General features: G+C 41.7%; 1 protein-coding gene across 3 annotated transcripts in view; it reads left to right on the top strand.

Moving 5' to 3' along the window:
* Positions 1–13,458, top strand: part of LOC112229984 (glucocorticoid-induced transcript 1 protein) — an 18,300-nt gene continuing 4,842 nt past the window's right edge. Inside the window, exons 1-6 of one of the 3 annotated variants that reach the window (XM_024396185.2) lie at positions 1–168; positions 288–680; positions 3,612–3,760; positions 6,522–6,614; positions 10,624–10,734; positions 13,133–13,270. In XM_024396185.2, the coding sequence (XP_024251953.1) occupies positions 338–680; positions 3,612–3,760; positions 6,522–6,614; positions 10,624–10,734; positions 13,133–13,270 (834 nt within the window). In that variant the 5' untranslated portion in view covers positions 1–168; positions 288–337. Of the gene's footprint in view, positions 681–3,611; positions 3,761–6,521; positions 6,615–10,623; positions 10,735–13,132; positions 13,271–13,458 lie in introns of all 3 variants that reach the window. The other 2 variants (XM_024396175.2, XM_024396193.2) reach the window with 2 other exon arrangements.

The raw sequence follows: 13,458 nt of genomic DNA on the forward strand, positions 1-13,458 counted from the left end.
AGTAGTCTTGCGGATACAACTGTCATTTACAGTGGACATGGGGACGGTAGGGAATCGCCAAATATTAGGGAATATGTTTAGCTAACTACAAATTAAGTTTTTCAAACAACATATATTTAAAGTTCTCGACAATCATGCCCAAAGAATACTTGTTTTAGTGTTCTTCAGGTAAGTTATTGCAGTAGAATTCGCCTTTTCAAGATGCAAGATAACTGCGAGATTGCTGCAAAATGAGCTCGAGCAGCATACGAGCTAAAATTAAAGGAAGTTAATCCTGTGTTTTCCAGAAGCGGATATCTTGGCGAATTTTTTCCTGAAAGTGATACGAAGCAGCAGAATGTCAGTTCCCAACAACTCTCTTCAACAACAGTCCACAGTCAGACGTAGCAATGCAGGGTCCCCCAGTTTTTCCAACAGCTGCCGTTTGCACCCCATCCGTGCTACCGTGCCCTACCAGCTCATACGCGGGGGCCAGAGCAGCCCGACACGCTCTCTGCCTCTCTCTGTTGGAGGCAACAATGGACAGACAAATAGCCGCGGGTCATCTCCCGGGTCATCTCCCCCAAGCGCGAATCTGAGTCTTGGAGTAAATTGCACTGGCGCCACGAGACAGAGACTGTCTCCTGAAAATAGGGTCTCGCACTCACCTGACCGGGGTCCAAACTCACCCGTTTGTAGAGGTAAAATATTGTTATATTATCCACTTACCACATGCTACAATATCGATGTATTCAGGACAAATGCACCATTTTGCTTGCTCTTGGTGATGGTCAAGAGATTGTAGGCCTTTTGTATTCTTGTAATACAGTCTTTGCTCTGCATTTTATAGCCTAATTCATTGTTACAATATTGATGGATTAGTGAGACTGACTGGGCCCTATTCAGTCAGTCACCTTGACAGGAATAGGGCCCTGGGTTTCTAAGGTAAGTCAAACACATGATTTGTCTTGTGCTGATTAAGGAAGCATATTATGTTTTGATTGAATATATGCCCCCAGAGTTAGACAAAAGAGGAAGTAGGCCCATACTAAGGCCTACTACTACAGTACATCACATCGCTAATAGTGAAGCTTATCGTGTCCTCTCTTATACACTCCTGCTGCTTATGGAGTATTGACAGAAAAGGGGAGGAGATAATTGGCAGCAAGACATGTTTAACGGTTATAAGGGGGCCGTAGACCGTGAGAATTGTTGTTGGACAAACAGTCAGGTTACAGGCGTATGACCTACTGCCTTTCAACTGTACTGTATTGTACACATCGGGAACATATTGTGAGCCCTATGTTATGGAGAATGGAAGTGAGCGGTGTGACATTTCATGTCTCTATTGGTTCAGCCTGAGCAGTTGTTCCTTTCAGGTGATAAGGAGATAGAGGGTGGACTGAAGGGGGAGATGGAAGACTAGAACACTCTATATCCTGTTTCTGAGACAGGCTCTCCTGTCAAATATTGATGTTTCCGCTGGTATTGAGACTGATTATATTTATCTTCCCCAACAAAAAAACTTCTGGAATAGGTGTATTTCACAGCAGTAAAATGCAAGACACACAAAGCATCCAGTTAATGTCTGCTTGCCTTTGTGAAGGTGAAATCTCTGAATACAGTTAGCTTTTTCTGTCACAGCTTGGAGACTGTGTCGAACCTGCTGTGTGACTCCAAATCTGCATCCAGGACTATGTTGTACTCACTATGCAACAAGTTTTTTTTACTACATTGACCTTCTGCACTTTACGAGGGCAGATCATGAATCACCATGGTTTAACCAGTGACAGCCATGACGCTCCAGCTGTCTTGACGCCCTCCTACATCAGTGGAGTATAATGGCGTCCGCCTTACCTTTCCCCAAGATGGCAGCCTCCTTGTCTTTGAGCTGCATTGCGGTTATTGTAGGGTTGCTAACTCAATGTTCGGGAAAATGACATGACATGCCTTGCATTCCCTGGTCCTCAGAATGAGATGACCTTCAACCCTGAGCAGTGTCCAGTCACATACGTCGTGATGGAGACCCGCTGTTGGATGGCAGTGACCTCCCAGGCGAAACAAGGCTAGTTTGTTTCATGTGATGTCATCTGCTAGCTAGGGGTAGGAGGTGCATTGCATTGCATTGCAACAAGTGGAATTGGGATACCACTGGGAAGTGCACAGGGATGGAAATGGAAATATGTAGATGTATTGTTAGTCTTTCATTGTCAAACGGAAATATGGAGCTATTTTTATTTGACCGTTTCCTCAGAATTGCAGGCTATTTGCAGCAAACACACTGAAGGGAATTTGTGGTGAATTTGTGGTTTTATCTTTCGAGGCATCTGACAAATTAAGGTTAAACATTAAAGTTGACAATACATTGTGTCCTTGTCAGCCATGCAGCTTTGTGATTGGAACATTGGAGAAGTTAACTAGTGGACATCTTCCTTTCAGTCAGTCAGTGTGTTCATTCGCATCACCCATCTCATCTGAGCTAGGTGGTGGAGAAAGGGTCGCAAGGACAACGGGTCAGGGTGAAGGCAATGGAAAAGGGTGACATTCCACCACATGATCTTTAGGTTCACACTATGACATCACCCCCACACTAGGCCTTCCCAATAGTCTCAACAAAGAAACTCCCCCTCCCTGTTAAAGTGCCAGCTGTGCTGAAATGGCCTGCCTCATTGTCGCACGTCCCCAAACTGCAGAGTAAGAGTAAATTGGAAAACAAGCTTGTTGTTAAACAAGAACCCAGCTCAAAATCTGTCAACTTTGGTAGAAAGTGCACTATCTTTGAAAAGGTTGATTAGAAAATTGTGAAAGGGACCGTATGCATACTAAAAGCCAGGAAATGATCTGACTTTATTTTGCTCTTGAGAGCCTAAATTTAGCAAAGTGGAGAGACAGTGGAAAATCACTCGGGCTAAATTTTCATGCTGTGTTTGGAGAACTTTGGCTACAACAATATTGATGGAAATCCACTCCCTTTTACTCAGATAGTTTACCCTAAGTCATTGGGTTTACTTACTTAGCCAACATATTTTGGTTGATATGCTCAGACTTGGCTGATCATCTAGGCCCTAGAGCCCAGGAGGTGTGCAGTGGTATCGAAAAGGAACACTGCATATGCACTTAGACAAGGAACAGATTGAATGAAGAATGTGTACCCTGGTCACCTCCTTCACTCCCCCAGAAGCTCTTTGATATGGAAAGCAAGGAGCCCTCATTGACTTTCAACAATCACAAAGCATAATACCGCTTACTAGCCTATGCTTTCACCCATTTCCTCCTTCATGTCTCCCTGCTTAAGAAAAACAGCGCATTTCTGTGTTTGGGTTACTGCAGGAGGAATGTTGAGTGAATGCAGGCCATATTGCTGTTAATTGTGGTGTGATTGTTAATGAGTTCGTATGTGGGTGGTGTGTATTTAACTACTTTGCCTGAGAGAAGGCAGCTCCCATAACATCAGACCTAGCTTCAACACATCCAGATTAGTTAGGCCTAGTATTTATCACTTTAGTGCACTAATAGTCTAAGGTTAGCAATAGAGACGTTTTATGGAAACAACAAGACGTTTCGGGCCAATTGTTCAGTATCACAGTGTGGGTGTTCCTATACTGACCCTGGCTCTCCCCTCGCTCCTGTAGGAGAGAGGTCCAAACTGCAGGTGCGTAGCTCCAGTGCTATCCGTCGGACATCTTCCCTGGATGCCATTATGGGCCCGTACCTCACAGGCCAGTGGCCTCGGGACTCCCATGGACCCTACCCTTCCTGCATGAAAGACAAAGCCACACAGGTAGGCCAAAGGACCCATAAAAGCTAATGATGCACATAATCATTTATTTAAAAGCATATGTTTTCTAAATCTAGTTTCTCTTGAAAAACACGTACTGGGTGTATGTTAACAAAACATTTCCTGGGTAGCAGCCCACACATCAGCACTCACTATTCTGGTCAAAGTGATTGACCGTTCCATGCAGTTTGAGAATGGGCAGATTTTTGTGGTTATGAACCCATATTGAATATGTATGATGATGGCAGGGCCATTGACCATGGGCGCGCTGTCCGTCCTAATAGAATCCTTTCATGTGGCTGAATGAGCGCCGCCCAGCCTCATTTACATGGCTTCTTCCCTTTAACCGTTCATTCACCTTGGGGCTCTTTGTTTAGTCTTTGGAAGTGGTGAGTGGGCCTCCAGGTTCAAGTAGCTACATATAGAATCAACGTTCCCCTAATGATGGTGTGCACTGCTTCACTTAAACCACTTCGATTAGGAAAAGCACAAACTCCCCAAGTACAGTCACAGACTAGCTACTTCCTGTTAACAAGATCTCTCCCATTACCCCAAATCGCCTGTAACACTGCAACAGCAAAAAACCTGGGACAGAAAGTCTTTGTTGTAGCACACAATCTAGAGACGGGCTCTTTTCAGAGCTGGAATGTAGCTGTCTGTGGAGGTGAAGTTGTTTGCACCTGTCCCTCAGGCGATGGTTGGGGCGAGGAGAGGAATCCCACTGCTTACCACCTGGCCCTTGTGGCTGGCCCTTCTGCCTTTGTGTGGGAGTGAGGAGCGGAGGGCTATACATATGCTAATCACTGTTCCGGGATAGATCTGTCTGCCCCAGGCCCTGTGGTTACAGAACACAGAGAATGTCTGTATGAAGATTAAACAGACACACACACAGGCATACCCACAAGCACACACAGACAGACAGAATGCATTGATTTAGTCTGGTGTGTGTGTGTGTGCACTAAAGACTGTCTTAATCTTCTTTTTTAGAATTGTTTTACACAGGCAGGATGTGGACAGTCTATTATCGATGACTATCAACTCGCCATGTTTTACTTATGAGTCGTTTAAAGTCAGCAGTTATGCACTACTGCTCTTTCCTTGTTCTTCAAGAAGCTTGAATCCATAATGAGCGTTTAGTCAAAGATATTTATCTATTCTCGAAAAAATGTTCCTCATGTTTTAGACGTGCAAGATATCTGTAGATGAGAAGACCTACAAGGTCACAGAACCAGAACGTAATACCCCCATCAACTCAAATCAGACCAAATGATAGCAGTGGCATTCTATACTCTTACCTCAGCATGTAAACTAAACAAACTAACTTCAATTCCATTGTAAATCCATTGACGTTCAGTATCCCTGCTGGGAAATCAAATAGGATTTTAAGTGGGGTGAGAGTCATTTAACATGAGCTGTAGACTATGTGAAAGTAAAGTACCCTACCATTATCTCACCAGAGCATTATCTGGCACGACACCTGGCAAACAACCCCACAAAACACACAAGGCAGGCCGGGAAGTGCAAAAACTAAGTCGATAAAAGAGGCTTGAGGGAAACAAAGCTGGGCGCTCTGTGAACAGACACTTCATTTGTTACAAAAAATAAACATTTAAATTGTTATTACAATGATGATGGAGATAAGTAGCCTATGGTGTAAGCATTGCTATGTACCCTTCAAACTATTTGCTGAAGGGTAGGCTTTAGTAGTACTGGAGAACTAGGCTACAAGTTAATAATACCAATATTACTTAACATCTCAATATACGTTTTTGCAAAGTTTGCACTTAGCATTGGAAAATTTCCTTTCACTATTCATTCAGCCCTCAATGTTTGGCTCTAGTATCAAACACCACAGCAATACCATAGCCATGTTCAAAATGTTACTCTAAACGCTAGCACATCTGCCATCCAGCATAGTGGCCTCTTTATTGGCGCACAAGCACCCGTTTAAACCGGTTGTCCTTTCTGAAGAGCAATGTGCCAGTAGCCATAATGCATCACTAGTTCATATTGCATATCATAGAGTGGGTCTTTTGTGTAACGTTGTGCGTTATAAGGGATGTTTTGTTTTTCGACAAGGGTCAAACGTAAGGCAGTACGAGGACACTGACATTTAAGATGCTTCACTCTACTGTACTGACCACGACTCCTTGGAGGACCAATGTCACTGTTGATATGCATAATCGAGGGGAAGTGCATCATGGTTGCAAACATGCTTTTGAAACATCCTGTTTCTTTTTTGCATGTATTTTACATAAGTTAACCGCTTCGTTATTTATGTAAAGGTTGCATTCTTGTAGACACTAGAGCACTTTTCTCTATCTGCTGTAGTGGAGAAAGAGCAGCCATTTCCCACAGACTTACCAGCTAGTAGTTAGTATGTAGTATGTCAGTCACCAACCACAAAGTAGCCTTTGGCAATCTGTCCTAATGTGGATTGTCAGTAAAACTGTGAGGATACAACTTTAAGTAGTAGCTATCACACATATTATTACTCTTTTGTGCCTGCATCCATCTTTATCCCGCAAAGACAATTTTTGACTCGTTTGATTGATTCCAGATGTGTGCATCTCTGGCGAAGGCACAGGGGTGATGATTGATTTCACCCACCTCTCTCTCGTCTGTTCATCTCAGTGAATTCCGGAGTCTTGTCTCTCAGTCCTGAATACCATACAAATGATTGGGATTGATGTGGGTGTATTTGTTTATCCACTGCTTAGAGTATGCATATTTAAATGTGTGTGTGTGTGTGTGTGTGTTTCAGACTCCTGGTCTGTGGATAGAGGAGGGAGGAGGGGAGCAGGGAAGCCCACACCAGCGGTCAGCCTCCTGGGGTAGTGCAGACCATCTGAAAGAGGTAGGTGCCACACTCAACCTTCCAAGCATATATAGCCTAGCCTACACACTCTCTGCATGACCTATGTCCCTAGCCAAAACAACTGTAAGGAGCGCTATCCTATTATTTGTAATTCAATACTGTAACCGATGTCAACACCATAACTCTCTGAGGAGTTTAATGTTAGACCAAAATAGCTGGTCTGTCACAAACCAACCAGCGAGAGTTGTATTGTTAACATTATTGGATCTGCGCTGTATGTGCATAATCAAATATTGTTTTCAGGGCTTTGAGGTTCAGCCATTACTTGAGATGTGTTTTATTTGTCAGGATATGAGGTTCAGTTAAATATTATTCTCCTGAAGGTCGGTTTCCGTGCCCATAGCCTGGCTGAGTTAGTGGCTAGTTGGAGACCACATTGAGCTATTAGTTGTCTAGCTCTTCCAGACCACAGTCTTTATTTAACCTTCCTTCCCCTCTGTAGTCTAGTCCGTCACATCTCGTTGGGCCTGGTTGTTTTGAGAGGGGGAGCAGGCACCGAACTTGTCTGCAGGGTGTAACAACCATATAATTTCTCTCTCAGCTTGGCCCTGTTGATACTCTAGTGACAAGGATGAGCCTTATCTATCTCCACAAAGGCCTAGTCCTCCTGCAAACAACACATAAGTGTGTTAGTCTGCTGGCTTTTGCTCAAGAGCAATACAGCAAAACAATGGTTTTGAGGCTTTTGAAATGGGCTGACTTACATAAGATAGGCCTGTTAGATGAGCGATAAACACTAAATGGTTGGAATGTTCTCTCACTATGTTGAGATGTTTCTTTTTGTTCTTGACATGATTATGATGATATGCTACTGTACTGTATGTACATGTGGTAACATATAGTACAAGTTTATCCAAGTCGCCCGTTGTAGCATATAAAAGTAGCAATAGGTACATTTGGATTTGACATGTAGTCTTACATACATATTTTAGCTGACCCAGTCATGTATGGCCAAAGGACAAATCTTCCCACCCAACGGTGAGTGGTACAATACAGTAGAGATGGGGGATTCAATACAGGAAGAAGGGGTATTAAAGTCTTACCCTACAAGGTCTGGATTTTTCTGTTCTACCTGATAATGAATTGCACCCATCTAATGTGACAGGTCTAAATAAGTCCCTGATTAGAGGGGGGGGGCACAGTGGAGCTGTTTTCCAAGTGTTTCAAGGCAGTAGAGTATCGCAATATAGTTTTTGTCGATTTTATATCGATACCGTTGACTCGGAAGTATTGATTAAAAAAAATCTAAAATACAAGATAGCGTTAGCTAGCGCTAGTCAGGTGTTCCTGCGCCAAAACTCTGGTATTTATCATCCTATAGCTAGTTCTTTATCTTTTTAATTGTTTTTAATGGTGAGCCAACATGTTTTGAGCACTTTTACCTCCAAAACTCATTTTGTCATGGTTTTCTCTTATCTGTCTGCAGCAGACATATAGTGAGCAATATGTTTGGAATATGTCCATTTTTTTTTTCATCGCAATAAAATCGCAGTATCCAATCGTAATACATATAGAACCATGATACATATAGAATCGCAATACGTATCGCTCACCTAAGTATCGTGATAATATCATATTGTGAGGTGTAGCCCTTTAATACACTGAGCTTTACACTGCCCTGTTCGTTCTCATCTTCAGAAACCTGATATGGATTGCCTTGGCACTATTGGCCTCCTATTATGTTGTAACGGCATTCATTAGAAGAAGGTGAGGACCAAGGTGCAGCGTGGTACGTGTTCATATTGTTTAATAGTAATAGAACACTGAAAATACAAAAAAAAAACAAAGTGAACGAACGAAACCGAAACACTTCTGTCTGGTGCAGATACAAACACTCAACAGAAAACAACTACCCACAAACACCAGGTGGGAAAAGGCTACCTAAGTATGGTTCTCAATCAGAGACAACGATAGACATCTGCCTCTGATTGGGAACCATACCAGGCCAAACACATAGAACAACAACATAGAATGCCCACCCCAACTCACGCCCCAACCAAACCAAAATAGAGACATTATAGAAGGAACTAAGGTCAGGGCGTGACATATGTACTCTCAAAGCAAGTCAATCCAGACGAACCACACTGTACCCTTCTATAATAACCACTGTGGATGACATGGTACTGTTAAAAAATAACCTATATGGGTGACATGGTGCTGTTGTAAAATAATCTCTATGGATGACATGGTACTGTTCTATAATAACCTATATGGATGACATGGTACTGTACTATAATAACCTATATGGTTGTCATGGTACTGTACGATAATAACTTGTATGATGACATGGTACTGTACTATAATAACCTGTATGGATGACATGGTACTGTACTATAATAACCTCTATGGATGGCTTAGTACTGTACTATAATAACCTCTATGATGACATGGCACTGTACTATAATAACTTATATGGATGACATGGTACTGTACTATAATAACATCTATGATGACATGGCACTGTACTATAATAATCTCTATGATGACATGGTACTGTACTATAACAACCTCTATGATGACATGGTACTGTACTATAATAACATCTATGATGACATGGTACTGTACTATAATAATCTCTATGATGACATGGTACTGTACTATAATAACATCTATGATGACATGGCACTGTACTATAATAATCTCTATGATGACATGGTACTGTACTATAACAACCTCTATGATGACATGGTACTGTACTATAATAACATCTATGATGACATGGTACTGTACTATAATAACCTATATGGATGACATGGTACTGTACTATAATAACCTATATAGATGACATGGTACTGTACTATAATATCCTATATGGATGACATGGTACTGTACTATAATAACCTATATAGATGACATGGTACTGTAATATAATAACATCTATGATGACATGGTACTGTACTATAATAACCTATATAGCTGACATGGTACTGTACTATAATAACATCTATGATGACATGGTACTGTACTATAATAACCTATATAGATGACATGTTACTGTACTATAATAACCTATATAGATGACATGGTACTGTACTATAATATCCTATATGGATGACATGGTACTGTACTATAATAACCTATATAGATGACATGGTACTGTAATATAATAACATCTATGATGACATGGTACTGTACTATAATAACCTATATAGCTGACATGGTACTGTACTATAATAACATCTATGATGACATGGTACTATACTATAATAACCTATATAGATGACATGTTACTGTACTATAATAACATCTATGATGACATGGTACTGTACTATAATAACCTATATAGATGACATGGTACTGTACTATAATAACCTATATAGATGACATGGTACTGTACTATAATAACCTATATGGATGACTTGCAGGGAAGTGCATCCTATAGAGTAGACATACTCTTTCTGTGTACTGTATATCCAGGATTATAAGATCAGCATTAAAAGACCTCGCCTTAGTCTGCGTTATACAACTGATTATGTTATGATTATATAACCAGTACAGAAACATAATAAACTTTTGACTTCACTTATGTTTGATCGTAGCTATATCCATAAAAGCCCACTCTACAGATTTGTTTCGAATTCATTCTGAATCTGTGGACAAATCACTCTGAATGCTGAAGAAATGCTGTTCTGAGGAAAACAACAAAAAACTATGGAAATCCGAGGAAGCTTAGTGCCACTCCGCTGTGCATCGTGGCACAACTTCCACATTGTACGTTATTTTCCATTGAAAGCATTGCTCCTCGTTGATTATCCCTTATGTATTGCTTTGTACCTTTTCTAAATGCATATTCTATTGAATTATACCTCAAATATAGCTTGGTGGTCCAGTGTACTTGTGCTTTAGCCAACTCATCTCTGCCATGTATGGCATGAAACAATAGAAGTGTTGGCTACACAGCACATGCAGTATGTGACCACCAGGCTACCTTGAATGTCCATTGAGAACCATTCATTTTCTCTGAGGTAAACCCCCTGTCTTTCTCCAGCAGATTGCTAAACTCAGGCTGCAGCTCCAGCGCAGTAAACAGGTCAGCCGCCAGAGCAAAGACAGAGATCAGCAGCTGGGACTACACACCAGCACGACAGGCCATCCCCAGGTGAGTTATACCCTACTGCTGCCTCCCTGGGTCTGCCATCAAGATCACAGGTCATGGTAGCATGGAACTAGTATGGTGTCTGCACCAATGCTATATTCACAGTGGGAGTGTCACTATACCATGTACAACCTTAAATAAATGCAGTACTTATTAAGGATAATACTTGATTGTAAATGTATAGACTAGGGTTTTGGTAGCCTGGGTGCCAGGCTATTTCGGCTTCAGGCAACATGTCCTTCCAAAACAACAACGTGGCTTTCCTGTAGTGCAGAATTGTTCAGGCATGTTTCCTGTCATGTGAATGTGGTCAGACTACTTTTATTTATTTATATATATATATACACACACATACATACATGCATGCAGTGGGGCAAAAAAGTATTTAGTCAGCCACCAATTGTGCAAGTTCTCCCACTTAAAAAGATGAGAGGCCTGTAATTTTCATCATAGATACACTTCAACTATGACAGACAAAATTAGGGGGGAAAATCCAGAAAATCACATTGTAGAATTTTTAATGAATTTATTTGCAAATTATGGTGGAAAATAAGTATTTGGTCACCGACAAACAAGCAAGATTTCTGGCTCTCACAGACCTGTAACTTCTTCTTTAAGAGGCTCCTCTGTCCTCTACTCGTTACCTGTATTAATGGCACCTGTTTGAACTTGTTATCAGTATAAAAGACACCTGTCCACAACCTCAAACAGTCACACTCCAAACTCCACTATGGCTAAGACCAAAGAGCTGTCAAAGGACACCAGAAACAAAATTGTAGACCTGCACCAGGCTGGGAAGACTGAATCTGCAATAGGTAAGCAGCTTGGTTTGAAGAAATCAACTGTGGGAGCAATTATGAGGAAATGGAAGACATACAAGACCACTGATAATCTCCCTCGATCTGGGGCTCCACGCAAGATCTCACCCCGTGGGGTCAAAATTATCACAAGAACGGTGAGCAAAAATCCCAGAACCACACAGGGGGACCTAGTGAATGATCTGCAGAGAGCTGGGACCAAAGTAACAAAGCCTACCATCAGTAACACACTACGCCGCCAGGGACTCAAATCCTGCAGTGCCAGACGTGTCCCCCTGCTTAAGCCAGTACATGTCCAGGCCCGTCTGAAGTTTGCTAGAGCGCATTTGGATGATCCAGAAGAAGATTGGGAGAATGTCAGATGAAACCAAAATATAACTTTTTGATAAAAACTCGTCATGTTTGGAGGACAAAGAATGCTGAGTTGCATCCAAAGAACACCATACCTACTGTGAAGCATGGGGGTGGAAACATCATGCTTTGGGGCTGTTTTTCTGCAAAGGGACCAGGACGACTGATCCGTGTAAAGGAAAGAATGAATGGGGCCATGTATCGTTAGATTTTGAGTGAAAACCTCCTTCCATCAGCAAGGGCATTGAAAATGAAACGTGGCTGGGTCTTTCAGCATGACAATGATCCCAAACACACCGCCCGGGCAACGAAGGAGTTGCTTCGTAAGAAGCATTTCAAGGTCCTGGAGTGGCCTAGCCAGTCTCCAGATCTCAACCCCATAGAAAATCTTTGGAGGTAGTTGATAATCCGTGTTGCCCAGCAACAGCCCCAAAACATCACTGCTCTAGAGGAGATCTGCATGGAGGAATGGGCCAAAATACCAGCAACAGTGTGTAAAAATCTTGTGAAGACTTACAGAAAACGTTTGACCTCTGTCATTGCCAACAAAGGGTATATAACAAAGTATTTAGATAAACTTTTGTTATTGACGAAATACTTATTTTCCACCATAATTTGCAAATAAATTCATTAAAAATCCTACAATGTGATTTTCTGGATTTTTTTTACTCATTTTGTCTGTCATAGTTGAAGTGTACCTATGATGAAAATTACAGGCCTCTCTCATTTTTTTTAAGTGGGAGAACTTGCACAATTTGTGGCTGACTAAATACTTTTTTGCCCCACTGTGTGTGTGTGTGTGTGTGTGTGTGTATATATATATATATATATAATGATTTAAAGAGCTGTAGTTCACTAGTCCCTATTCTGACCAGAGGAAGAGGAGGAGACGTGTCTGGGCATGCCCAGTTCCCAGTACTCTCTGTGTTTGTGGTTCATTCATTAACGGATCCTGAGCAACTGTAAACAAAGCACTGGGGAAAAGAACATAAACTAACTTTGGCATGGTATGACTTTCACCTCTGGTAGATCAGTCACAGCCTGTATTATTTTTTACTTCACTTTAATGTAATTTAACTTCAAATTTACCATCACATAAATCACATTCCATAGCGATATCATACACTGAAATACTGGGGAGAGCATACAATTGACGAGATGTCTGTTTAAAATGATCATAGAAAAGCTACAAAACATTTCTACCACCACCCTTGGTTTGCCATGTTTTCCAGAATAAGGTGGTTTCCAAAGCCCTGTCGAACATCCCAGTGCCAAAGTCCCTCATATCGAGAGTGCCTAGCAGCGTGGAGGGCCTCAACCATGAGCTGGAGAATGTGTTCATCAGAGAGGACTGGAAGCAGGGAATACAGGTGGGAACACACACACACACTATATTCTCACTCGCACTGATTTAAATTGCTGAGAGTTGAGTAGAGCTGTAAATTGTGTGTGAAGTAGGGCAGTAAACCTTGACAGGTTAGTGAAATGGCTCTCCCTCAAGCGTGTGCATGAGTGCACGCGCGCACACACACATATTTACGACCTGCAGCGCAGCAAG

This window comes from Oncorhynchus tshawytscha, linkage group LG03 (assembly GCF_018296145.1).
Source record: "Oncorhynchus tshawytscha isolate Ot180627B linkage group LG03, Otsh_v2.0, whole genome shotgun sequence".
Lineage (NCBI taxonomy): Eukaryota > Metazoa > Chordata > Actinopteri > Salmoniformes > Salmonidae > Oncorhynchus > Oncorhynchus tshawytscha.